At 40.9% G+C, this 27,413-nt stretch overlaps 2 protein-coding genes across 2 annotated transcripts in view; both read left to right on the top strand.

The window, feature by feature from the left end:
• Positions 1–23,555, top strand: LOC139433049 (nesprin-1-like). The gene is made up of 24 exons (XM_071201917.1): positions 1–85; positions 2,365–2,426; positions 8,186–8,281; positions 9,351–9,434; positions 11,588–11,608; positions 11,831–11,923; positions 13,023–13,204; positions 13,316–13,512; positions 14,148–14,260; positions 16,026–16,133; positions 16,728–16,865; positions 17,034–17,198; positions 17,391–17,503; positions 17,618–17,786; positions 18,093–18,189; positions 19,870–20,075; positions 20,553–20,717; positions 20,936–21,088; positions 21,552–21,695; positions 21,838–22,008; positions 22,510–22,668; positions 22,893–23,057; positions 23,278–23,412; positions 23,466–23,555. Exons 1-24 carry the CDS (start codon positions 1–3, stop codon positions 23,553–23,555), a joined length of 3,111 nt encoding a protein of 1,036 aa, XP_071058018.1.
• Positions 23,556–23,752: 197 nt separating this feature from the next.
• The window catches only part of LOC117440197 (nesprin-1-like), a 103,358-nt gene continuing 99,697 nt past the window's right edge, over positions 23,753–27,413 (top strand). The window contains exons 1-9 of the mRNA XM_034076490.2: positions 23,753–23,855; positions 23,990–24,198; positions 24,300–24,408; positions 24,510–24,674; positions 24,768–24,935; positions 25,067–25,231; positions 25,677–25,817; positions 25,905–26,065; positions 26,436–26,592. Of these exons, the coding sequence (XP_033932381.2) occupies positions 23,802–23,855; positions 23,990–24,198; positions 24,300–24,408; positions 24,510–24,674; positions 24,768–24,935; positions 25,067–25,231; positions 25,677–25,817; positions 25,905–26,065; positions 26,436–26,592 (1,329 nt within the window). The 5' untranslated portion in view covers positions 23,753–23,801. The remainder of the gene's footprint in view (positions 23,856–23,989; positions 24,199–24,299; positions 24,409–24,509; positions 24,675–24,767; positions 24,936–25,066; positions 25,232–25,676; positions 25,818–25,904; positions 26,066–26,435; positions 26,593–27,413) is intronic.

Here is a 27,413-nt window from a genome sequence, read left to right as displayed (position 1 = left end):
ATGGCACGACGAGCAGGGGGCGAAGGCTCCCCGAAAAAGAACACATCGCTCAACCTGGTGACGGGCTTCTTCCACTACCTCCGTGGTAAGTGGGACAGAGTTTGTATGAATGTGAGTCGAGAGTGTGAGAAAAAGAAGTACGTACTGGCAGTGTGTGTTTCTATTGCATGTGTGGTAGGGTATACTGTGTGTGTTTTAGCATGGCACTGCAGTATGGACTGTGTGTGCGTGCTGTATGTGAGCTTTTGCATTTTGCAGTGTTATTTCATTACTATGTGTTCCCTGCAGGGGAGATTTTGTTAGCTGTGTACAGGGTTTGTGTTAAGCAAAATGTGCAGACATTTCAAGGGGGCGTTTCCACTATGGCAGAGTGTGTGTCTGTCTGTCTGTGTGTGTACGGAGGTCGCTGAGCTCTGAGCCTACAGCAGGTGAAGCAGACATACCCAGCAGACGAGTACCAGTTCACTGCGTGTGTCACAGCTCAGCGGGCAGACTGTCATAACGTTAGATTTCTTATCTCTCTGCTTGACCCTGTGGCAGTGCGCCTGTCTGCCCATCTGTACATGGATACCTTGCATTTAGCATTCTCTCTCAATGCCTCACTGTCATGATAGATTAGATTGCACTAGATATTACCATAATGTGTCTTTGAATTTTGCTCCTGTCACATAAGCTATCTATTCTATGAGCAAAACTGTGAATGCCTTAGAATGGTTGCTTTATGTCTTGGCACAGCCTCTGAGATAACAAACTAGATTTTAATGATATTTCATTATGGTCATCTTCACTGTGGGGGGTCAAAGTGGGAACTCCGGGGCTGCGGATGAGACTAATGATGATACAGGCCAACAGTAGTCAAGTGTGTTAAAATGCTGTTGCGAGGCTCGGTTTTTGAGGACGGCTGTTTCCCCCTTTGTGATATTGAAAGAATGTGAAAGTGTGTGTGCTTAAGTGCGATTGTGTGTGTGTGGTTCAAAGTCACCTCGTCCCTGAGACTGAGAGACTGGCACCACACTCCTGCAGACATGATCACCGTCACACACACATGCTCCTGCTCCAGGATGTCGGGGCTAAATCTTTCTCATTCTCATCCAATATCACCTCCCATCAATATTTGATACCTCCTGGACCCAATCAAAAGATTAATTTATCGAGCCGGGATCTGCTCAGTGGCACGTATGACTTTGCGTGAATGTATCTGCATTATGTATGAAACCCCCCCCTCACACACCTCTCTGTTGCACCCCCTCCCTCACTGTTCACATCTGCCCACAGTACCTAGTGGCACACTAACCAACTTGCGTGCAATCAGAACGTCAGCATATTTCATTAAGGTGGAGGAAAGCACTGCGTCAGACGTCCTCTCTCGCTGATAACATGCTTATCTCGAGGATATTGCTCTGTTGCGCAGATGGGTCAGAAAAAAACACATTGTCACACGGGCCAGTCACTGTAAATGATTGGATCCTTGGAGTCCCAGGCAGACTATACATTTTGTCCGTGCACATGCTAATGGGATTCATGTGGCAGCTGCACATCAATTTGTTGATTACATATGTAACCGTTGCAGAAGTCCCAATTGTTATTGCATGGGTTGCAAGCAACAATATATCTCGCTGTCAAAAGGGAATCAGGAAGAAAATATTACAGCAGTAAAGCAGTGGTTGCTTCTAAAAAACCTGCAGAACATATACAATATTAAAACTATCTCTATACTGTGTTTGCCTTTGTGTGTTTGTATGAACCAAATGTTTGCTTGAGCACATGTGCGAGACAAGGTTTGATTTATATCTAGTCCTCATTTAAGTTAAGTGGCTTTTTAGGGAACATGGTCAGCAGATATCTATGTTATTGATTGTGCCTTAGCTAAATGGGCTTTATCGCTGTAGCGACCACAAACAATGTCCTTCCACCAATGTAGGTTAACCAGTACATTTGGGTAGACATTATATAAACTGATTCCATGTTTGAACTGTAGAGCAGAAATTGAATATACCCTCTTGTAGATCGTGGCAGAGGTACATGTCATCATATGTGATGGAGCACAGCCCTTTTATCATCTAAAGGGCACTTTTGAGAGCCGGATTTTGTTTCCACTGTAAAAGGAGTCCAGCTAGCAGAAATGTCATCTTTAAATGTCAAATGCCTTCTCTTACCATATCTTTGTATGGTATGATGCGGTGCGACTAGGTTCAGACACATTAGACGGACTGTAAAATTATCAAAGTTAATTAGAGTCACCATCCAGCGCTGCAAACCCAAAATGAACTGTAAACAATAGACAATGAGAAGATTGTGTTCTAATCCCGTCTTTGTTTATTATTGCATGTGACTGATAGTGATGCTCTGGGCTCTGATTTACAGATGAGCAGGAGGCTGTGCAGAAAAGGACATTCACAAAATGGATCAATTCCCACTTGGCAAAGGTAAGAGAGTCTGGTTTATTCCCACTGCTGCTGCCAGCATTGTGTGTCCCTTTACCCAAACACTGGGGCTGGAGTGTGGATTGAAAACATCTCATTGCTTTTCCACTTCCACTCACTTTGCTCTTCTCTTCTCTGTCCACTGTTCTCGCTGTGACATTTGCTCCATGTTCCCATAACACGCATTGGAGCTGGTCATGGGACTGACTGTGCTAAGACCACACACACACACACACACACACACACACACACACACACACACACACACACACACACACACACACACACACACACACACACACACACACACACACACACACACACACACACACACACACACACACACACACACACACACACACACACACACACACACACACACACACACTCACACACCCCACTCTCACTTGCATGCCTTTCATATTTCTTTTTATTCCTCCAATCTCTTGTAGCTTGTAGCAAGGATTTACTCTCACTCTAATTACCACTTTCACATGACAGCATTTCATACCCGGCATATCTTTTTTTCCTTCAAGCTACTGTCAATAATTTCAGTCTTCGTAACCTGTAAGCTCTCTATCTCAATATGGGCTAATTTAGATGGTTCAGGATAAGGGTTTTTAGTCAAAGACTGTCCTTCATTTGCCTCTTCAATGAGCGTAGATAGCACTATATCTGTCACTTTTACTAAACAATTACACTTGATGCAGCTGGATGCCGAGGGCCCACCGCACGCGTGTAATTATTGTATTATACTGCATTAGGCTCCTCAATTTAACCCATTACTGCTTGAATAGTGTGTCAGGAACGGGTGGACAAGGCAAATATGGCACAGTGCAACACAATTAGGTGCTATTTTAATCTGCAACGCTCCTTTCAAGGCTTCCTATTTGATTACGACAGCCATGGAGGCCTTGGACCGCGGTGACGTGGAGCAGAACATTCATTTGAAATGCACTCTGGAGGGAATAAACCTTGACGTAATATTAAATATCAAGTCCCAAAACCGTGCCGGCAGAAAATTACAAACAGTCCAATACTTGAATTTTTTATAGCGTTGAGGTAAGCACATAGTTTATTTATTGTATCATTTTTACGCAATAGAGAAGAGCCAAAGTCCAATTGCATGGTTGTTGAACATGTTGGGATTTGAGTGATTAGGGGATGACAGTATTCAGAGGGACACCAGGCAGTGGGATCTCCAAACTGTCTGGATTAAAAAGTGTTGAGGAATATTCCAACATTTAGCAAAATGCACCTAATTGCTACTGCCCAGAGTTTAATGAGGAGATTATCACCACTCTTACTTTTAATGGTAAATATAAAGATGGCTTCTGGGTCGTAGTTTAGCATATTAAGACAAATTTAACAGATTACATCTTAATGAATCCACCCAAAAGCAGAAGTGGAAAATACGACAATTTATAGAAGAGGTTATCGGCCAAACTATTTATTTGCTGTGATTGGTGACCTCCCGGAGTCACATGCTGTAGAATATCGAAATGTTAAATTTGCACATACGTTTTTTAAACTTGTTAAACAAACAGGAACGTGTGTGTGTTATTGTTTCAGCTTAAGAAGTGCAGGGGATTGTGTTACCTTCAGCTCCCCATCCTGTTTCTAGTGTGTGTGCTAACCATACAATCTACTCGTCTCAGCTTCATATTGACCTGACAGACATTGGCATCGATCCTCTCAACTAATTCTCAGCAAGAAAGCAAAACAGCATACTACTGAATGTCCAACGCTTCTATTATTTTAACCTGAAGTTTTGTAGGACCAGTAGACCTTAGACTGAAGCCCAACTCCTGCAACAAAGTCCCTATAAGCTGGTTTGACAAAGATTCGGCAAATTACATTTAAATGTCCTAAAATGAACAGATTCAGCTAATCAATAGATTACTGATACTATCACACTGGCCAATCAGAGGAGATAACAGTATTTGTTCCCCTCTTCTCCCTCTGATCAAATTAGTCGCTCTCCTCCTCCCCACCATTATGAAACTGCTTACCCTTTCACCTGATGCCTGATGTTGCCATAGTGACACTGATTGGCCCACATTTGTCTTAAAAAATGTCTGGGTAGTCACAGCAGCTTGGTAAATGTTCGGAGAGCTTTGTGATGAGTAGCGGTTAAAAGTCAAATCGGCAGGTGCGGAGGATCTGCTGAAATAAGAAGCTGCATTCTTTAACATTTATTTTTGTTAACCAATACAGATGAAATGGCATCTTTTGGGCTTGTCTCACATGTGTTGCTTATCTACAAAGACCCATTTAAAGAGAGCGAAACTGTGTGAGAGAGACAGACAGAAGCTTTAACAGTTGGTTTTGCTTTGCTCTCAGAAGGATAGATCATGCCCTCGGCTATGTAGATGATTAGGCCACTCCAGTTATCACAGGTCTTTTAATTCAGCGCCTAAAGGTATGTGATTAATCGTTAGGTGAGTTGAGACGTGGCATGAGGGGCTTCCTTTCACTTTCACTCCCCTCCCCCTTACGTTTCCACTCCACAGGTATAACAAAAGAAATATTTTGAGCTCTGACAAAGAGTTTCTATGAGAGGACATATTGGAGCTGGTAATTTATACAGAAGATTAATGACTCTCATTACCCGGGAGTAGTTCATCAGATTAAGCCACCAGTTTTAGACCAAATATATAAGCTCTAAAAGAGCAGCACTACATTTGAAGGTTTTTTATTTCGTTTTAAATAGAAGGTGAAGCTGTTAGACCCCGCAATTGAACAGTTTATTAAATAATACTGCTTCAATATTGCCCAGAATGGTAGAATTTTGGTTCACTGGCTTTAAAGTCACATTCTGCACTGTAGTAAAGTGACAAAGGGGGTGAATTCAGAGAGAAGGCCCCCAAGTTTTCATTTTGACAAATCCTTTCTGAGAAGGTGAAAGCTTAATTACTGAGTGACCGGTGTGAGCGGCTGAGGTCTCATCTGCACCCACTCGTTTTCCACCAGTAGAGTAATCAGTGAACCAAGTGTTCTTAGAGATTACCGCAGCAGTAAAGTAAAGCTCCCCGCTCCTCTATCACTATTTACTTCCCTGCTCCCCTTTTTTTCTTTGGTGAGGGAAGAGGGGGATTGAGTGGCTGACATACTCTGTGCTCACTCAATTCAAGCCCAACTCGTCATGATACATGGTGTGTGCCTCAGCCAATTTACTGTAGCTGCATGGATGTTTTCCATAATTGTTTCATTCTCCACCTGCAAACTATCCTTTCAGCCTCTTTTTATTTTGATGGGTAAAAATGTGGTACAGACATTCATGGTTCCCAGATGGTTCCCAATCCTAATGACTTTAAAGATCATCTGGCTTTTGTTCTAGCATCACCATGAAGGAGACATTTCTTATGAATGATATTTCTCCACTGTTGTGACATTTTGTACGGAAATGAATGTTCCCATCATGATGAAATGCAATAACTCCAACCTTTTGGTTTATTACTAAATAAAAAACATTCCCATCAGTGTCATCTGTATATTGTGTTTAGGGCTAATTACCACTAAACTAAAAGACTAATATCGCTGTGTTTTATTACCCATCAAAAACAAGAAATTATGTCAAATTGGATGTAGGACCCATAATGGTAATTATAGAATAACTTATATATTGTTTTGCATATTGGTAGGAGTGGTCTTTTAATGACATATGTATTATGAAATAGCTGTTAGGCTGTGTGTTACACCACTCGGACTGCAAAAGCATTTTAGGTGTAGAAAAACCTTCATTTATTTACTTTGCGAAAAGACACATAGGCATCTACAGCAGCATACAACACACTCCTTCTTTTGTCCTCAATAACTTGTTTATTGAGGACAAAAGAAGGAGCATGACCTACCCCCCTTGTAGAATAAACAGTCATGTTCAGGTTGACAATTAAACTTATGGATGCAACATATGTTTTGTACATTTTCCAGTATTTTCCACATGGCTTGTATCTAAATCTTAAAGTAAAGGTACATTTTTTTTTCATAAAATGTTTTTGTTGTTGACATTTTGAGTCTAGTCATCCCTTGCTGCAGCATTTGACTGCAGCCATTTCCACAGGATGGCTTTCTTGTTAAATGCCAAAGTATTGTAAAGATCCATTCATCCTGTGCAAAAAGTTTATATGGGTTTTTTTCCCCAAAGGATAATGTCACTATGATTCTTAAAGTTATAATTAGTTTTTTGCTTTTGCATTCATATAATGCCATTTGAGAAGCTGGCAAATACATTACCCATACATTCAAGATAATTGGACGATAGGGAGCTGGTGTCAATACTCCTTTCAAATTGTATGTATTGCAGTTCAGAGTGAAACCCTTCAGTCTCTCTTTGTGTCTGAACCATGCTGTTGATCTTTTGGAATCCACTGAGTCCGTCGTACCAGGGGAACAACATGAGAGCGCAGACAGACGTCCTGAAACTCCTCTCCTCACGATCAATTATGGCCCAGACACACACATATGTAATTAGCTCATTAAGGCCTTGATTCATTTTTTTTTAGCTCATGTGGCTGAGCAGAGGAAATGGATATTACTTTCTTATTTTGTAATTAGTCCGAAATTTCCTCATTAGCTTTGGGATTATAATGAACAAATAGGTACATTTAACTTCAATTAGCTCATGGTATAATCTATCCCTTTGAAGGAGTCTTTGTAAGTGTTTCTTCTGACAGTTTATGATATGGGCACAAGTGCTGTCTGCATATTCTAATATCCAAATCCATGAAATGACATTAGACGAGGAATTAGCGAGAAAAGCTACTGTATTTGCTAATTAATTTTGAAAGACGTGAGGTTAGTGTCTCTTCTTTCTTTGGCTTCCATCATTTTTCTCGCTGCCACTCTTTTCTACTCAATTATTCCCCCTTCGCGGACCCACGTTGGGGGTTATATATTTTTCTCCACTCGTTCATCTCTGCTTTAGCCGTTTCTCTCTTTCTCCTTTGCTGTTAATCTCCCTGTGAAGGGCTCACTCGTCTGAACGCCCCCCCCCCCCCTAAACCTCTCCTCAGCCCCGGCATGTGACTGTACTTTAAGAGAAATCCTTGATGTGGCGCCTGCAAGAAACAGAGATATGTGGATTTCCCCGAGTCTAGAAGTCTGTGTCAGGTCAGGGAGGAAGTCAATGAGCAGGATGCAGTTTGAAATCATCAGCATATTTTAGGATTTGAGGACCCCATTCAGAGCCTGCTGAGCCCCTGCTTTACGCTTGAGTATAGCTGTCAGTAATACTCGGCACAGCCAAACTCTTTTGGGGCTTCGAGTACATTTCATGAGGATTTCCTTTATCCATGTTTCACAAGTTCAAATGAATGTCTTACAATGTAATATATTTATGGTATTCTGGTTTATTTATGCGCTGTGCCATTTAGGATCATGTTCGGAAAAACACTTCTTGCCTCATAGTTTCATGTACATTGCGAGAGCTATTAAGTTTTAAATCCCAGATTTTAGCATTCCTGGAAAACTGAGAAACCTTTCTTTGGGTTTATGCCATGCAATGTTTACATAAACAACAAAAACAGTTTAACTTGTTAAGCCCGGGCAGCAGACCTTTTATTTATAACTGTCTATTGCAAACATAAACATTGTTTTTTTCTTCTTTTATAGCTTTTAAATGTAAAAAACCAAAACCTCGAACATTACCCCAGGCATTACATCATTATCGTATTTGTTGTTTTAGCATATTGTTTGAACAGATTAAAGTAAAAAACGTTTTTACAATAAAGTCTCATGGGTATGCTTGTTTTGTGATGCAGCGTGTCCCGCCTCTGGTGGTGACGGACCTGTTTGATGACATAAAGGATGGCGTGATGCTGCTGGCCCTGCTGGAAGTCCTCTCTGGACAAACACTGGTGAGTCTCACAATCATTTCTACAGCATGTGATTTGGCCACAGAATTATAACACTTCATTTCCACTGATCTCCTTGGATTACTGTTAATGTGAGCTGATATAACACGGAACAGATTATATTTGATTGTTTTTCCTAAAATAATGAAAGTCAGGGCACCTGCTATATTGCACACGGCATCTCTTGCACGTCTGTCCGTCCTGGGAGAGGGATCCCTCCTCTGTTGCTCTCCCTGAGGTTTCTCCCATTTTCCCCTTTAAACTGTGGGTTTTCTCCGGAAGTTTTTCCTTCATTTCATTTCATTTCAAACCTTTATTTATACAGATAAAATCCCATTGAGATCATTGATCTCTTTTCCAAGGGAGACCTGGAGTCCTTGTACGATGTGAGGGTCTAAGGACAGAGGGTGTCGTATTGTCATACTGATATTCTGTACAAACTGTGAAGTCCACTGAGACAAATGTAACATTTGTGATATTGGGCTATATAAATAAACATTGATTGATTGATTGCAAGTGTTTTAAACAAAGCCACATACTGAATGCAGTGCATGTGAACTGGCCACAATAACATGGAAATGTCCATTGATCGGCTTTTATTAGTTTGAATTGAATAGAAAAACCCAGATTAACAAGGACGGATCAGAGTTCACAGCACAGACAAATACACACACACACACACACACACACACACACACACACACACACACACACACACACACACACACACACACACACACACACACACACACACACACACACACACACACACACACACACACACACCGCCTGAGGATTTTACCCGACCAATATTGCCTAAGGTCTAAGCCGTCTGTCGTATTGATCCGAATCTTTATAGTCAAACACTGCTCTGATTGAAACTCTTGTTCCTTCTCATTGTCTTAGCAAACACAAATAAAAGAATTAATGAGAAAATCTGGAATAATGTCTGTGCTTCCCAACCGTTATTCCCACTGAGCTTATCTTCTTTCATCCGCACAATATCATTTTTTTTTCTTTCCCTCTCTGTTTCTCTATTTCCAATTCCCATTGTTCTCCTTTTTCCTTCCAGCCATGCGAGCCAGGCAAGAAGCTGAAGAGGATCCACTGGGTCGCCAACATCGGTACAGCGCTAAACTTCCTCGAGGGTAGGAAGGTAAGAGTTCAGGGTCTCTTTTTATGTTTTTTTCTTCTTCAATGCTTCCCCCCTCCTGCTCAGCTGTTGCCCTGTGGATGCAAACACTGCATCCTGACCCTGTGTGACCCGTTTCCCCTTCATCCCCGCTTCTTCGTTTCTCCATCTTACCACAGCCCGCATTTATCCCGAAAGCAACATTCTCTGTTTTTCAAGGTTTTAAAATGTAAATAAATAAGCAGAATTCTGAAACTCAAACAAAGACCTTGCTATATTATGGCTGTTAATAATTTGTCATGTATTTGCTTGGCTGCCTTAATAAAATATATAAAAAAAGGAATTATTGGACTTTTTAATCCACATATTTTGCTAGACATCCCACACTGCTTTGATTTAAGTATTTTCAGAGCCTTACTTACAGAATTACTTTCCTAAATGCTCAATATGGTTTTGGATGTAATCATTTAACTGCATCTACTGCCCCTCTGTGAGATTAGGGACATATTTTCCAAGCTCTCACCAGCTATTCCTTAAATATGCATAAATAAAGCCATAAGTATGAGCTGCTGCAGGGATATTGATTTGTCTTCCTCAAGTGTGACAGGGTTAAAACCGTAAATCCTACACCATTAATCTGCAGTCTGGAGATGAGACGTCAGTGGGCACTCTGTGTGTGTTTGACTGTCTAATTCTCTGTGTGTAGAAAAAATGAAATGTAAATATGCTCAGTATAAATCTGATGTATGTCTAGACCATATTTACATTTTGCTTTAGAGGGCGAATCACTTTACTGCCTTGTTGACTGTAATATAATCTGGGAGTTTTAAACACCTAAGAATAATGTTTATTGGAGATGAACGTATTTTGGATTAATATGTAAACCATAAAATCTCAGAAAATACTGAAAAATCTATATTTTGTCTGACTACTTTCTCTTTCTCCTGATATAAACCAAAGAAAATCAGACCAATTCTGGTCTAAATCTTCATCTTTGAGAAGCGCGGACCATCAAATGGTTTGCATCTTAGTTTTACAATCGACTCAAACCATTCGTTAGCATAAATGTTTGTAAATAAAGTCAACTATCCGACTTCCATTCATTCATAAGCCACAAACTGTAACAATAAGAGCTGCATGCTGTGACGTCAACTGGATGTTTTTTTGTGTTGTTGGTGCAGATGTTTTCGAAAATGCTCTGCATGTGTTGTCAAGAGATTACAGAGCTGCAGTATGTCCACCAGAGCAGCTTCAATTATACGGGTTCACTCTGCAAAACTGCTTTTGCTTAGACAGCTTTTTCCTGTGAGAGGAATTTGCTGATCACTTGACATTTGGTCCAAACTTCCACATTTTAAAGACAGTTACCAAATCCACTTTAATTTAGCTACAAACCTGTACTTGTGCCTGAAAATGAATCTCCTCGCTGTTTCAGTATCTTTTCATAAAATCCCTTCTAAGGACTGGGGTTGCAAAAAAGCATTGGCTGTAAACACTGTGATACTGGCTTCAGATAGCTGTTTGTAGTTACCATGTATAGTCTATGTGTCCCTATTGAATAAACCTTGAGTAGATAAATCAGTTGGTGAAGATGTTTTTTGAATTATTCACATGCGTTGTCTAAATGGTAAAGATGTTTAACAAACAGTTTGTTTGCATGTGCATTTTATTTTGTATTGAGCTTTCAGGGCCACCATACAAACACTTCTATTAACCATTCCACTTCACATTGCTGTGTCGAGGTGCTGGGATGACCTGCTGTGTTTTCTAATATAACATCATGTATTGCATGTATTCTTATCAGCCACTATCCCACGCTGCCCTTTCTGCCCCCAATCTCCTCTCCCATGTCTGTCCACATATACACGGAGGGGCTTGCATTACCACATGATGACCTGTTGTGCTGCACGACACAGTAATACAACCCTCAGTATGATCATATAGAATAATTCATCATATCAGTAGATACAGCCCTCTCTTTCTCCCTTTTCTTGCCTCTCTCTATGTCAATCTCTGCTGGATATAATCCCTGTTGCCTGCGTAGGGGCGATATATCTCTCCTCCCAGCTAACCACTCAAGTTATCTCACCTCAGAGATGCTCTGTATGTTTTGAATCAAATGCATCTAAATAATCTCTCTCTCTTTCCATCTTCCCCTTTCCTTATCTGCCCTCCAGTCTGCCTACAGAGGATCTCCGGTCAGTGTTCATTACATTACTGCACTGGTTTGTTCAGGACATGGCATAGATAGGGTTAAGATAATAAAAGTTACCAGATAGATAGGGCAATGTTGTGTAATGAATCCTTATGTATGAGATTAAAGTAAAATGTAAGCAGATATACTGGAATTGATTACAATCTGTAATTAAAAAGGTCCTGTTGTGAGATATTGAACTATTGGATATCTTGTTTTGACACAGATCAAGCTTGTGAACATCAACTCTACAGACATTGTCGATGGACGGCCGTCAATTGTATTGGGGTTGATGTGGACAATCATCCTCTATTTCCAGGTAAAATAGACTTTTAGTTAGTTATGTTATAAATCAGATAATTGAATGCAATGTATATCATTTAGGATTACACAAAATGAAAGAATAAGACAAAACAAGGAGAAGGAAAGTGTTGGTAGCCACATTTTGTGTTGTGAATGTCTATTTGAAATCACCACAAAAAGCTCTAGAACTTCATTACTGCCAATATTTAATGGGCATGTTAATGGAACATCCTCAAACCACCATCCAATATAAAATATGCAGAAAATGTAATTAGTTTTGTAAACTGGTAGTGCTTATTAGGAAAGCAGGCTGCATGCCATCTTTTCCTATCAAGTTATATGTATAAATGTTATTTATCCATCAAGACATTTAAGATGAGAAAATCAATCTTCTGAAGCTCCACTGAAATCGAGCAGTTGCTACCTCAGGCATTACAGACATGATCAGATCAACAAAAACGTAATCACAACACGACAGTCACTAAGCAGCATCAGCACAGAGCTCTCTGCTGTACCAGCTAACATACAGATATTAAATAAAGGAAATGTACAACTGTCGAAAATGACCTACTGACATGTTGATGTATTTCATTTCCTACTGATGTTTATGGATTTTCTAAGTTACGAGCAGCCTCAGTTTTGGCAGTGTGAGAGAAGCTGAGAAGTAGATTATGTGTGGAAAGCAATACATCTTTACCAATTGAACGTCTGGCTAGGCTGAAGTTTAATAATACCCTTTGTGTTTGTTGTCCCATTTTACACGTGTTTAGTAATGTTTTTTTGCCACACATGGATGGTACCATCAAGGATGTTGGTTATTATGTCATTATTTGTCAACCAAATTGATATTCTGTTCAATAATAGCTACATCAAATAAGAAGCCACTTGATGACTAATGTGTATGTTTATACATGCTGTGTATTATTGAAGGACGTGAGCTGCATGAATTGCTTAAACCAAACAAAGACAATAATTACGTCCCTGCAATCACAATAATTGAGCTTAAGTGTGCCTTAGGCAGGCATTATAATGAATAAACTAAAGATATAAAATGATTCTGGAGAAATTGTGCACTTATGTTGGCCTGATTTCTGTACGGTTTCCCATCTTTTCAGATTGAGGAGCTAACCTGTAGCTTACCAGCATTACAGGCCGTGTCCAGCAGCACTTCTTCAATGGACAGCTCCACCAGCAGCACTGAGACCCACAGCCCACCGGTCAAAAGAAAACCCCTCCCACCTGTGCAGGGCGGAGTCAGAAAGGCCCTGCTAAAATGGGTCCAGCACACAGCCACCAAGTATGTCACCTCCCTTATTTAAGTGTCCTATTTTCAGAACTAAATATGCAAAAGAACCATTTTGTGCTTTTTTCCATCTGCTTTCATGTTGTGATTCTCTGCTCTTTGTAGACGTTTGGGCTTGGAGGTGAAGGACTTCGGGCCAAGTTGGCGCACAGGGTTAGCATTTTTTGCCGTTATCAATGCCCTTCGACCCAATCTAGTCGACATGGAGCACGTATGGAGGAGGCCCAACCGAGAAAATCTACAGGAAGCTTTCTCATTGGCTGAGAAAGAGCTGGGTGTCCCTCAACTTCTCGACCCAGAGGGTAAATTAATCGCATTTCTTACTAACTTTGTCTTTGGAAATGAACTGAACAGCTAACAATATGTCCACAGCATCATGGGGTTAAATACATTGAAGTAATTTGCCTATATTGCCTTTTCCTTTGTCTTTGCTATGTTGTATTTATAGGAAAACAACGTCATAATTTGTGTTACCTACTCAAATAATAAGACCGTACTTATCTTACACATCATTTCAATCCCTGCCTTTTCATCATATAGAGCTGTTTGTCCCCCAGACTACAGAAATACATTAGCAGGCATGTATCACAGGATCAGATGTGCACCTCAGTTTACTTCCAAACACCAGCTGTGCCCCGCCACGCCTGCCCTTCAGAATGAACTCTAACAAATCAAGCTTGACATCAATATAATTAAGGTCCATTTGGCCATGACATTCAGCATGGTGGGAAACCTACAAACATTACTTGGCCGCTGATCTCATGCTCAAGGTTGTTTTCATTTGAGGTGGCAGCTATTTGTGAAGAGATGTCTGTGAAACATATTTTAATCAATTACAGTTATTTTCCCCTTTGAGAAAAACTGTGGAATGAATGAATGAACAGCTGGCCTTAGCTTGATATGACTTCTGATGAAATGAATTTGGTTCCCTCCTTAGATGTTGACGTAGACAAGCCAGATGAGAAGTCCATTATGACATACGTAGCTCAGTTCCTGAAGCATCATCCTGACAGAGAGCAGAGCGACGCAGACGGACAGCCAGACGAAGAGGTAACCAGCTGTCACATTTATCTCAGTCTGAATACGTCTTTCATTCTTATCCTTCATACTGCATCCTGTTTGTTTTGTCTTTCCCTTCAGATGTCACAGTTAGTGTAGAAAACTAGGATTATACTGTTTACTATCAACTGTTAGTGTTGGCGTCACAATCTGCAATGAAAATACTATATCCTCCCATCCATAAATGATGGTAAGGCTTTTTTATAGTAACATTTCAGAAAGTGAATTACACTTTGGTATAGTTACTTAATATTTTCTACAATGCAGGAACCAGGACTTATCTGCTTTTTACAGAAGGTTAAAACTAATAGTAATTTGACTTGTCATGTGACTCAGGTCAGGCAGTGTCTAGCCTATTTTGTGTCTTTCCGTGTTGCACATCTCTCTCTTCGTGTCTCTCCTTGTCTTTGTCTCTCTGGTGTTTTTGTGTGGTGACTTATTTCCTGTGGTTGTTGTGCGGGCCTCTGTCCTACAGCAGGGTCTTGCTCCTCGCGATATAGAGGATATGTTGCAGGTAGGTTAAAAGAGTAACTTCGAGGTCCCAGGGGCAGGTTTTCCATCATATTATGCAGCTCAAGGCAATTAGCACCCATGCCCGTTCATGGTTTCCATATAAACGTGATTATGGTTTATTTCTTTGGCTCTGCTATTGGATTACAGTATCACTGCCTACTGTACAGTTTATGGATGAGATTAAACATTGTTTTTTCCCCATGTCAAAGCAGAGCCTTTGTAGCTAATATCGGCTCTTTATCTTACCTGATGTGATATTCCTGCTGAGGGGTTTCCGTGCCCTGATAACAAAAGGAAGTCCGGTATAATAAGACATGATATTACCATTTATTAATGTTACCTCCCGCTATGGCTCCTGGTTCCCATTAGCATGACAATGAAAGCCTCTGGCATTGGCAGTGTGCATTGATACAGCATATTTGATGGAAAGCTTGCGAAAAGAGGTTGCCTCTTTTAAGGTGCTGGGAACAGTGATGCCACTAACCACTCACTTTCTGTGTTACAATGTGTTTTGTTGTTTTTCATCACTGTTTATGCTTTTTGTGGTTGTTGTGTCTCACACCTGCTTTGGTATTTGTTGGCAGTTTTTGCTAACATGCTAATATGTGTCCTGAATATTCTCTTGTATTGAATGAAGGTCAACTGGCTCTTGTGATATAAAAACGACAAAATTGAAGATAAACAAACCTGGTTGTAAAATGATTTGCATAAATTGAAAAAAATGTACCAGAAAAAAGTCTGTTACCCTTAAGTATCAGCTTGATTATTTCAATGCTGTCCAAAAGAATAACGTTTGATATCCTTACAGCAGCAAGTATTATACCTGAATAGAGTGAAAAGGAAAAGCTCTCACACTCAATAGACAATCTGGCAAGCTTTTGAGCAGCATAGTATTATCGTCATGGTAACTTAAAATCCAATGAAATGTTGGTAGGGGGTCTCCGACAAAGTACCCTGTTTAAGCTGAGTGTTTTTGGCAGCTGTGGACTTTTGACATTTTGTCCTACAGGGAGAAGCAGAGGATTAGGAGAACATGTTTAACAGCACATGCCCTCTCTTTTACCCTCTTCCTTTCATCAATCCCTCAAAAATCTATTTGGTTTACTACTTTTGCCACTCCATCTTTCTGGTTTACCCTCCGTCTTTTTTTGGTTTTCATTTCCCCTTTGCACTTCCTAATTTCCATGTGTATCTTTCCACCCGTTGTTCACCCAACCACCCCTCACCCATCCCGGCCTCCTAGAGAGAGCAGCGAAAGAGCCTGAGGGAGCTCAAAATGTGGCTCAACCAGCTGGAGAGAGACGCTATACAGGCTCAGGAGACTGAGGGCAATCTCGCTCAACAGTACCAGGTTAGTGTGTGTGTGTGTGTGTGTGTGTGTGTGTGTGTGTGTGTGTGTGTGTGTGTGTGTGTGTGTGTGTGTGTGTGTGTGTGTGTGTGTGTGTGTGTGTGTGTGTGTGTGTGTGTGTGTGTGTGTGTGTGTGTGTGTGTGTGTGTGTGTGTGTGTGTGTGTGTGTGTGTGTGTGTGTGTGTGTGTCTGTGTGTGCATGTCTGTGTGTGCATGTCTGTGTGTGCACTGTTTAAACTGGGCACACTGGGCACAGACGCTCCTATTATTAGCTTAATCAGTGGCATTACACTGTGGGGATCAGACGGCAGCCGTCATATTTTCAGTCAATCTGGCTTATGCCGCCAAGCCTCGGGATACTTTCCATATTGAGCAGCATGTGGGATACCCCCATTTTCATTGCACATTATTCAGAGGAGTCTGGCAACCTGAAGCCAGCAAGAAGGACAAACAGAGGCAGTTAGCCACATATTTTATGAGGGTCTGAAGCCAATGTGACTCCTATAGGAAGCACTTAGTTTCGATGTCTGTATTCTGTAACATAAATATTTGTGGATCTGCAAATCAAACACAGACTACACTTTTACTTTTTTTCAGTTGTTCAAGAGTCTGCATGTCCAGGTGGAGATGAGGAGGAAGCAGGTGGAGGGGGCTCTGCAGTCCACTCAGAAGGATGGGATGCTGACTGTGGATCAGGCTCTGGTCAAACAGGCCTGGGAAAGAGCCTCTAATAGGGTGAGAGCAGCCGGAGAGTACAAACCTCCTCAAAAGTTTCCAGCCAGAACTGAACCAAGAATGTCACTGCTGCATGTGTTTTATCATGTTGTTATTGTTGTGCCATGAACTGTACATTCGCAATCCACTCAGTGTTCCTCTGATTGTATCTTCAACTCCTTATTTCAGCTCTTGGACTGGCACCTGCAGCTGGACAGGTCTCTGCCGGCTCCTCTGGATTCGGTGGGGGCGTGGCTGCATGAGGCGGAGGGAGCTCTGCGACAAGAGATCATCGTCCATCAGGCGCACGACGTGACAGCTGCCACTGTCCACAGGGCTCTGGAGCAGCACAAGGTTAGCATGCAGACATAGACAGAGGCCAAATGCAACACAAACAAATGATAGGTTCCCTGTTCATTTCATATTTTATGTTCACTCTTGTGAGCAGTACACCACTAGCTTCTAAAATGTACTTATCAGAAACCTTTTTGTTTAGTCTCTATAAGTATTTGTTATTCAGTGTGCATGTGTATTTACACTGTGCAGGATGTGTTGAAGAGCCTGGAAACACACCAGCAGGTATTTCAGAGGATCCATAAAGACAGAAGTGTTGATGGAGTCCCTATTTCCCCAGACCAGCTCCAAGACATGGCCGAGAGGTAATTAAGACGCCTGTCGATCTTATTTGGTATGGTTTTACAGTCTGTAGTGTAAAGTAGAATTTGAGGGTCAAGCCATAGGTCTAATATCTTTGTGAATATTGTCTTTTTTAGGATGAACTTTGTTTCTACATCTTCTAGCATCCACTTGTCTCAAATGGAGTTCCTGGAGAACAAACACCACATGCAGGGCTTCCTCATTCTAACCGAGTCCAAGCTCAAGTCCTGGATCATCAAATATGGCCGACAAGAGTCCGTGGCAGTGATGCTCCACAACTACATCGTAAGCTCCGGCTTTGGTTCACTCTATACATTTTGTGCTGACATTTTAAATGACTCTTTAGGGTTCTTATGCTGATCTTTAAAGTTAAGAAAATCATGAAAAGTATATTCCTCTATTGTGTAATTGTAATATATTATTGGATAAAAGTCAAATGTGAAAACAATATTTCATGCTAAATAACTTTCCCTGCTACAGTGTATAATGTATGATTACCAGTTATGCTGTATATCTATTATGTTGTTACTGTCGGCTGTGTCTCCTCATATGTATTTATATAGATGTTCTATTTGTTTCTGTCTTCATCAGTCATTTGTGGAGAAGCAACATTTCTTTGAAAATTATGAGGCATTGTTCCAGTCCCTCAAACTGTCTGCTGAGGCCTTTGTCAATGCTGACAGCTCAGGTGAGAAATCACCACTGATACATACATTATTTTTAACAGCTAGCTTTCTCTTTTTTTTAACTTATAACTGTTAAATATTTTCCTTTTAGGAACTGCTGATATCTATTATGATCGAGCTATATTTTAATAATAATTTTTTCTTTATATCTTGATCTTGAATGCATCAAAATGAAACTTAAACTCCTTTTCATGCACTAGATACAGGAATGTCTGTGACTGGCTTGCAAATTAAATACTTGGCAAGTGAAGGTATTTAATCATTTCGATGCCAAATTTACTTATAAATCCAATATTTCAGTGAAACAGTGCTGCTCAGTGATGCAGTGATTAAAGGCACGTGATTGCCCACATTGGTGCAATGCAATTAGAGATATAGCAGGGATAGATATCACAGTATGAATGTTATGGTTGTTCTACACAATCTAGATAAATGTCAACTTTATTCTCCCTTGTCAACTACTCAAACACCAGTGAAGCTTTCTCTTCCAGCAGCTCGGTCTGCCCCTGTCTGGTTTTTCAGCTCGGTAGAGGGGGAGAGTGTGCAGGCTACAGCTAAATGAGGTTCCTCCACTCGCAGCTCTCAGTGGGGAATACGACCCCATTTGCTAGTTAGGGGCTGCTCCACTTCTGCAGGTCTCTGGGCGCAAACTGAGCTTGCCTGTTGGTTTATTAAGTTTCAGGGTTGTGCTGCTTTAGGGTATGCAGAGCGGAGAAGTGAGGTATGGAGAGAAATCAGGACATCTGAGGCTTGATTGGTCAACCCCCACACATGAAGCGCCCCCCACCAACAGCATACCCGCAAGAGCCCTGCTGGTAGTTTGCAATTTCTGCTCTGATTGGCTGGATAACAGATCATTCAGATATTTTAAAGGGGCCCGGTTTGAGGTTAAAGCAAACTGATGCAGGAGAGCAGGATAAGGGGATTTGTATATAACGGCTTAAAGGTGTGAACATATCTGATTCATGTGTACTTGAAACTGGATATCTATATTTGGTGAAGTGATTCATTTTCACCACACTGGCTGATGATATTTTGTGGTAAAGATCTTGTACTACTTTAATGTGTCTAGTGTACCTTGAAATGGAAAGACATCTCCCTAAAGAGGAAGTTTTTGAGGTCAGCGATTTGTCTGCATGTAGCTCCATCAGTCTTCATGTGCTTTTTCCCTGAATGTGTACCATATGTTTGACGCTCCGTACCATATGCCCCCAAATCTCAAAGTTATAGTATATAGTCGTGTGAGCTTAACAGAAGTGACCACAAGTCATCAAATTAACTTCATTAAAACAGTTACACAGCAATATCTATAAACATAAGCTACTGTATATTAGCCTTCATGTACCACTTATCAAACCAGGGTTATAAAAAAGAACCGTATTGAAAGAAAAGAAGTCACTGATATATGAAGATGCTAGATTATGCAAAATTTAGGAAATTAGTTTGTTTTGAGATTCGGGGTGATGTGAACTCTACTTTCTGTATTGGTCAACATCTGGTCCACAGTATTCTAAATGAACTGTAATTCTCAAAAATACTTTTTAGGGAGTTAGAACAGCAACAATCTGAACTGTTTGTAATAAAAAAACATGCATCTGAATGTCAGCATTGTCTTGAACAAATAGAACATTTGATTTGATGTCATTGTTGACATTGTAGTTGATGTTTTATCTCTCCTCCAGTGGATGAGGGTGAGATGGGAGTGCGCAGGTTCATGCGGGAGGTGGTGGCGCAGTGGAGGAGTCTGTCCATGGAGGTGCGCAGCGTGAGGAGCATGCTGGAGGAGGTGCTGTCCAACTGGGAGAGGTACAGCTCCACCGTGGCCTCCTTACAGGCCTGGCTTGAGGACGCAGAGGCAGCCCTGAGCCAGCCGGAAAACACTAAACGGGTATGAGATTCACTCTGAATGATGTAGGAAACCCCACCACTCTTAAAGTTTTTTTTTTAAAGAGATTAGGGGTCCTGTCAGACTATATATTAATTTATTAGATGGGCTCAGAGTAGTAGCAATCACATCCACGTCAGCCCAATTTCAAGCATTTGGCCTTCTAAGTGGAATCCTATTAGCAGTCTCCACTCGAGTATCAAATGATCTCCTTGACTTACAACAAGCCACTAAGGATATACCAGTTGTCGCATCACCATGGTTACCTCAGATTCCCATCCCCACCAAGGATTAGACGGCTAATTACCCCAGTTTTTCTTTATTGTCCTTTTGTGTTTCTCCTTATGAATTCATTTCTTTGTCCATTTCTTTGATTAGCTTTCTTTGTTTCCTCTCTGACACTCGTTTTTTGTGTGGTTCTTTGTTCCTCTTAGTCTCAGTTTCTTTTTTGTCTTTCTAACGAGTCTGTCTCTCATCCAGGAGTTTTTTAGGGATCTCAGCCACTGGATGGATCAACATGCAGCCATGAACGACGCGGGGAATTTTCTCATTGAAACATGTGATGAGACCGTATCACTGGATCTCAAGCAGCAGCTTCTTCTTTTGAATGGACGATGGAGAGACCTCTTCCTCAAAGTCCAACAAGTAACAAACAACAACAATTCAACAACACAACTTTAAATACTGTTTATCAGATAACAAACTAAACTTGGTTAAATAACATTTCTAGGTGGATTTAATGTTTTACATAAATTACAAGTTGGCAGTTTGAAGAGTTACATTTTTTCCCAGGTCTGATAAACAAAGATACTTCTCTTGATAAAATCAATCCTACAGGTTGTATTTTCTCTCCTTTGTTGCAGTATGCCCATGCAGACGAGTTGGAGAAGTGGAGAAAAGACCACCTAAAGGCCGTGTTGGCCCTCAAAGAGCTGCTGGACACAGCCGAGGTCAAGCTCAATGTTCCTGTCCAGATATCTTTCCTCAACGTTAGAGCCTTTCTGCAGGACGTGGAGGTGAGAAAAGCAAGAACCGTCAGAATAGCGCAATAATAAGAAAATAGCACTAATAAGCAGGGATTGTGGTTGATTCAGCTTATACGATTACATTATAACTATTACATTTTCTAAAAGCGTGTTTTATGTGCATAGACTATCAGTATATGATCCCAACTTCCTAACTTGTTTCCTAACTGTGATTTGTACTGTCTAAGTCTAATCCGTAGTCAGCTCTTTAGTGACAACTGAGATGATTTAGGATAATTTCCTCATCCTCCCCAGTCAACTTCCTTGTGAACTTGCTTTCTGAAGCTGTTGCTGAAGAGTTACTGCTTGCTTTATGTCCCTGCTGTTTTTAAACTAAGATCTTCAGACAACCTCGTTGCAGGTTGTTATTGTTATTGCCAAAAGCTGTTTTGATGAAATCGCATTCAATTTAAGGATGTCTAAGTTGACCCTTTGCCTCCACGTCTCATCTCAGAATACCAAGCAAAAGGTAGTTGCCATGGAGACACAATATAAATTGGCTGCCCGCAGTGCTCAGCTCCTTGCCAAGGATGCGCCACAGGATGAGGCTGCCAGGGTCATGGCAATTATGGCAACAGCCAAAAGTCAGCTGAGTAAGGTTGGTATCATTTACGTCAAAAAAACGTATTTATTTCAAAGGAATTCAATTACCCTTACTCCTCCTTTAACATTCTCAACACCCCTTGTTGTCACTTTTCGTGTCACTATTTAAAGGCCCTAATTGTTTTTTTTGCCTCCAGGTGAGAGAGCGGTGTCCTTCCCTTGTGAGGGAGTGTCATGTTCTCCTGCCATTGTTGGAGGAGATGGAGAAACACATCACCGCTTTTTACCAAGCTCTGGAGCGGGCCAGTCGCATCACCTCTGCCGACAGAGAAGCAGACACACAGACCCAGCAAAAACAAAAGTGGCAGGTAAGATATGATGACAATGAAAGGATTTACTTTAAATGGTTACCAGGTAAAAGCCTGACTGGTATGTAGGAAGATTAGGTTTTTCTTATTTTAGTAGTTTTGCATCAGTTTAATAGTTAAACAACATAAATCATGGATACATATTTCTGGTACATTTATAATCATTTATTTTATCCAGCAAGTGGTTAAAATAATCAGTTTATAGGTGTCTTCTGACTTGTGGCTAAAATGTGTGTGTGTATTAAAAGGAATGAAGGCAACATATAGAAAGAGAGCCTGGCTGTAAAAATGTACAATGAAATATAATCATCTATTTTAGCCATTACATTACCATTTCCCAGTTATTTCTATCACATTTATCTTACAACTTTACAACCTTGTTTTACTGTAACCTTTTTGTCCAATTAAAATACAATTGTTGATTTAAAAGAAGATCTTTTAATATTTAAATACACCGTTATTGACGCATATCCATATTTTTCCTTTCCACATTTCCTTCAGGATTTGTTAAACCAGCAGCAGAGCTGTAAACGCTGTCTGTCGGTGATCGAGAGGAACCACCACGCTCTGCAGAGGGCGCTCTCCTCCAGTAAGGTGCTCCGAAATTTCGACCTGTCCCTGCTTCAGAAGAGAGTGTCTGAAATACAGAACTCGACGCAGGTAAATGTGAAACAGACATGTTCGCACACCAGAGTGCCACACAGACACTGCATTACCCACAATGCTGATTACATTAATGAGATTACAAGAACATCAAAACACCCAGGAGGCAACAGTGCAGATATGACTTACTCATGTGTCTCACTGCGACATAAGACAAATAATGTAATTACACTGTATTACCGAAGAGACCCGTTACAATCACCTACTGTCCATCCTCCCAGGCTTTGCTGAAGGAGGTGGGGGAATGGAGGAGGCAGGAGGAGGCCAACAACTGCCTGAGGAGGAGGTTTGAGGAATCGAGACAAGAGTTGGAGAGAGTGTTGAAAAAAGCTCAGGGCTGCCTGAGAGAGACTGGAGATGCTGAGGAATTACTGAAGAAGCACAGCGTAAGATCAAAACATCTGCTGTAAATAAAGGCAAACATGAAGCTAATATGTACAAAAACAATATTGGCTGCTAAATCTTCTCTGGACCACAAAGACGCACAGTTACAGTAGCAAAACGTACAGAAAATACTCTGCAAGTCACTCTGTTTTTAGACCTAGCAAACAATAGAAACTTAATGAATGCTTCTCTCTCTTTTATCTTTTTTTGTTTTCTGGACAGGACTTCTTTGGGCAGCTGGACCAGCGGTTGCTGAGCATGTTCTTGAAGGCGTGTGATGAGCTGACGGACATCCTTCCACAGGAGGAGCAACAGGGTCTGCAAGAAACTGTCCGCAGGCTGCACAAACACTGGAAGGTCAGGGGTCACCGTGCTTTAACACTCTCACTAATTACTGTACATCTCTGGAGGCGCTTAGCCGATACTTCATTAACTTAACCAGGAAGACCTTTGGCTTTGATAGAGTTCCCTCCAGTCTGTTTCCAATTAACCTGTACTAGTTAGATTAAAATGCAACCCTCTCAGTCTCTCTGGAGGATATCTTGTGTCTGAAGAGGATACAATATGAGACTGAAACTCATGTTTATTATACTGTATATCTTATCTACCATGTCTGTCCTACTCTGTCTTTTCCACAGGACATCCAGAGCGAGGTACCGTCTCATCTGCTCCGTCTAAAAGTGGAAGTGGAGTGGAGCAGAGTGGCTGTGATTATAAAAGACTGCAGATCAGAGCTGGACAGAGAAATGCAAGCTCTGTCAGGCACCTGCACCAGTGAGCGAGTGATCAAAGAGCACAGAGTGAGCCTTGGATTTAAAACTTAAAGTAGATTAAACCAGGAGTGAAATGAAACAAAGATAAAATCACTTAACGTCAGCTTCACCATCACTTTGGAGCCTCCTACATGTAACATTCCCTTCTCTCTTATCTCCAGACTTTTTTCAGGGAACGCAAACCTGTGACTCTGTGTGAGAAGAGGATTAGAAACATGGAGGATCTGTGTCACAAGTTACCTGACAACGACCCAGTTTATCGAACGCTAGACTCCACCAGGAGGACTGTAGAGGAGGTTACAGAACAAATCAAGAGCACCTATCTCAAACTGGAGCATCACCCTGATAAATGGAAAGAGTGGAATGATAGGTAAAGCTCGACAAAAACTCAAAGACATGACGGTATCTGCAACATTTTAAAGTCTGACATTTTGATTACTGGAGGTGCTTTAAAGTAGTTCCTTTCTCTAGGTTTTGTGAGATCTCTGATTGGCTCTCATCCCAGAGGAGGCAGGTGAGGCTTTTGAGAGAAACAGCAAGGAATTCCAGCCATCAGGAACAAGTGGATGCTGCTGTTCAGGTTAGGAAGCACATTATATATCCTGCTGTCGGCACAGAGATGATGTGATGATTCATTAGTGCTCAGTCTTAGTAAACCTGCATTCCCTTAACTATTTTCAGACTCTGCAGGAAGCAGTAGATGCCCGAGAGGAGAGCCTGTTGTGGCTTGAGAGCCGTCTTGCTGGGCTTTCTGAGGTTAGCTCTGATCTGGAGGTCCAGAGACAGAGAACAACCTTGGCTAAACTCTCAACTGACCTGCGGGCACTCTTTTCTTCACTCTGCCAGGTATTCTGAGATATTCTGAGATATTCCAAATACTAAGATGTATCTCTTGTATTTCCTTCTTTCTGTCTGATCCTCTGTTTCCCCCATTCACAGTGGGGTGAGGAGGGCTCTGCTATGTTCCAGTACGAGGAGCTGAGGGAGGAGGTGTGTGGCGCTCTCGAGGAGGTCCTGAGGGTGAGAAGGGAGGCTGAGGAGCAGATCAGCAGCATCCTGGATGCTGAGGGGCTGGAGGAGGCCAAACAACTTTATCTTATTCACCAGGTGTGTGTAATGTGGAGGCAGTAAAGTGGTGATGTGTAAAGATATTTTTAAAACAATACTTAAACTTCACTCCCCACTGCTTCAAAACTATTTGTTTTCTCCTCTGACATTTTGTTTTATGTTTATTATAGCACCACCTTAAGCGCCTGCATACTAACAGGAGAGAGGCGGAGCTTCTGGTGGCCCACTGCCGCCAGCTGCAGAAAGGCGAGGGTCTCAGTCAGTCTCTACATCAGCTGGAGGGAGCTTTCAGAGATGTCGACCACAAATCAGGGGCAAAGGAGCACAACCTGCAGGTATATTGAGCCTGGTGTTTTCTATCGTGTAAGTCTGCTAATGTTAGCATGTGTGAGAGTCCAACACTCCCCTGCAGTCATCATTGATTGGTCCAAGTATTGATTTTTAAATTGCATGCTAATTTGTTAATGTGTATTTTATCGTCATTTGTTTAAACACTTCTATCACTGTCCTCAAATTGATTAGAAAATCAACACGTGTATCCAAAAACATATGTGTCTGCAAGATACCTGGAGTAGAAACTTTTATGAAGAAAACATGTAAAAAACGTAAAATAAATACTCCAAACATCACAGATAAATGTTAAATGTTTGTGTGTCTAAAATATTCACAATTAAACTCTTGAGTTAAGTTAGATTTTGAAATGGAGCTATGTTCATTACATAGAGAGAGATTTATGATTTACCCAGTGATTTTATTCTGATATTTCTTCATAACCTCAAGGAAACTCTGAGCACCTGGCAGCATTTTGAAGCAGAGAGAGAAACAGTATGGAGGTTTATCAGTAACACCAACAATGAGCTGCACAAAGAACTTATTTTCAACAGCGTGGACAGCCTGAAAGCTGAACTGGAGCATACCAAGGTGTGTATGTGCAGTACATGTGTATTTGCATGCATCGTGTTTGTTCTGCATTCACTCATATAAGACATTGGCTTCTCTCATCCGTAGGAGCTCCTCACAAAGGTTGAGGAGTGTTCTGTGCGAGCGGATCTCCTCCTGGAAAAGGCAGCAGACATTCAGCTCGGTCCAAAAAACCAAACTCTTCTTCTGCAGCACGCCCAGACCACCAGAGAAGCAGTCGCACAACTTCAAGACCACCTCAACAAGAAGTATGTCCCATCCTTATCCAAAGCCTCCCACCCCCTTAAATGATATGGACTACGCTGTATTCTCCTCAAACATATTTTCAACATTCTCTTGCACTATTTTATTTCTATTCTGTTATTTGTTGCGCTATTTTATTTGTTTTATTTGTTTTATATCCTATATATATAATGTTGCATTGTTGGAGGGGCTTAAATATTTCATTGCCTACACTGCTACTGTGCACATGACAATAAAGCCTTGAAATTGAAAATGTAAATTGAACTTAGATAAAGACAAGATTAATTGATTACAAATTCACGATGCTCAATTGTTGTGTGCTTGTCTGTTTTCAGCCCTCTATGTATACAACATGTCTTATCTTTTGTCTGCCAGTGTTGTCCAGGTGGAGATGGTGTGTATGTGGTGGGAGCGCTTCAGCAGTGAATCAGAGAGTTTCTCTCAGTGGATCAATGAGACAGAGAAAGAGCTTGAGGCTGTCAGCTCCACCTCCTCCTTAGATCCTCTGGACAAACACATCATCACAGTGGAGGTAGGACTGACTGCAGCCTTTAGAGCCCCTTATTTTTCACTACTTCTTCGATCATCTTCTGGTATTTGCAAAAAAAAAATCAAAACACTTTTTAGTACCTCACGGGTTACCACTTTATTATAAGACTACCCTTATAAAGGATTCATAAAGGGTTTATAATTAGGTTATTAATTAGGTTGTAAACACTTTATTAATCATTAAGAACCATTTATAAACCAGTTCTAACGTAGTTTTCATACATCAACACAGGCTCACTATTTGGCAAGATGACTAAGCCTTATAGAAAAAGACGAAGTAAGCTAGGTAGCCAATATAAGGCTAAGCAGTACAGATAAATGTGGGCTCACTATTTGGCAAGCAACCGGTCACAGTTGCCCTGTTTATCTCATGTCTTATAAAAGCTTATTAATGATTTATAAAGTGTTCACAACCTAATTAATAAACGAATTACAAACTATTCGTAAACCCTTTTATAAGGGTAGTCTTATTATAAAGTGGTACGCATCACGGTAAAAAAGATAGCTTTCTGGCCGTGTGCATAGTGTTTTGGGGTGCCCTGAGGGTTATTAAGATTAAGATAAAATACGATTTTATTTTAATGAAACCCTAGGGGAAAATTGGGTCAGAGCTGCAGTGAAGACTAAGATACAGAAAATAAAGTGATCATATTGAATGAAATATAATCTAATTTGACAGACCACAGCCTTGTCTTTCTCCCGGAAAACATTATAGATAACAGGATTTAAGAAGTCCTGCAGCTGCTATTTGGTTATTTGTGAGTAAAAAACTCATGCATCCAGAAACAGCACTGTTGGTTATTT

The sequence above is a fragment of the Pseudochaenichthys georgianus genome, chromosome 24 (genome assembly GCF_902827115.2).
Source record: "Pseudochaenichthys georgianus chromosome 24, fPseGeo1.2, whole genome shotgun sequence".
Taxonomy (NCBI): domain Eukaryota; kingdom Metazoa; phylum Chordata; class Actinopteri; order Perciformes; family Channichthyidae; genus Pseudochaenichthys; species Pseudochaenichthys georgianus.
This window is presented reverse-complemented; position numbering and strand designations above follow the sequence as displayed.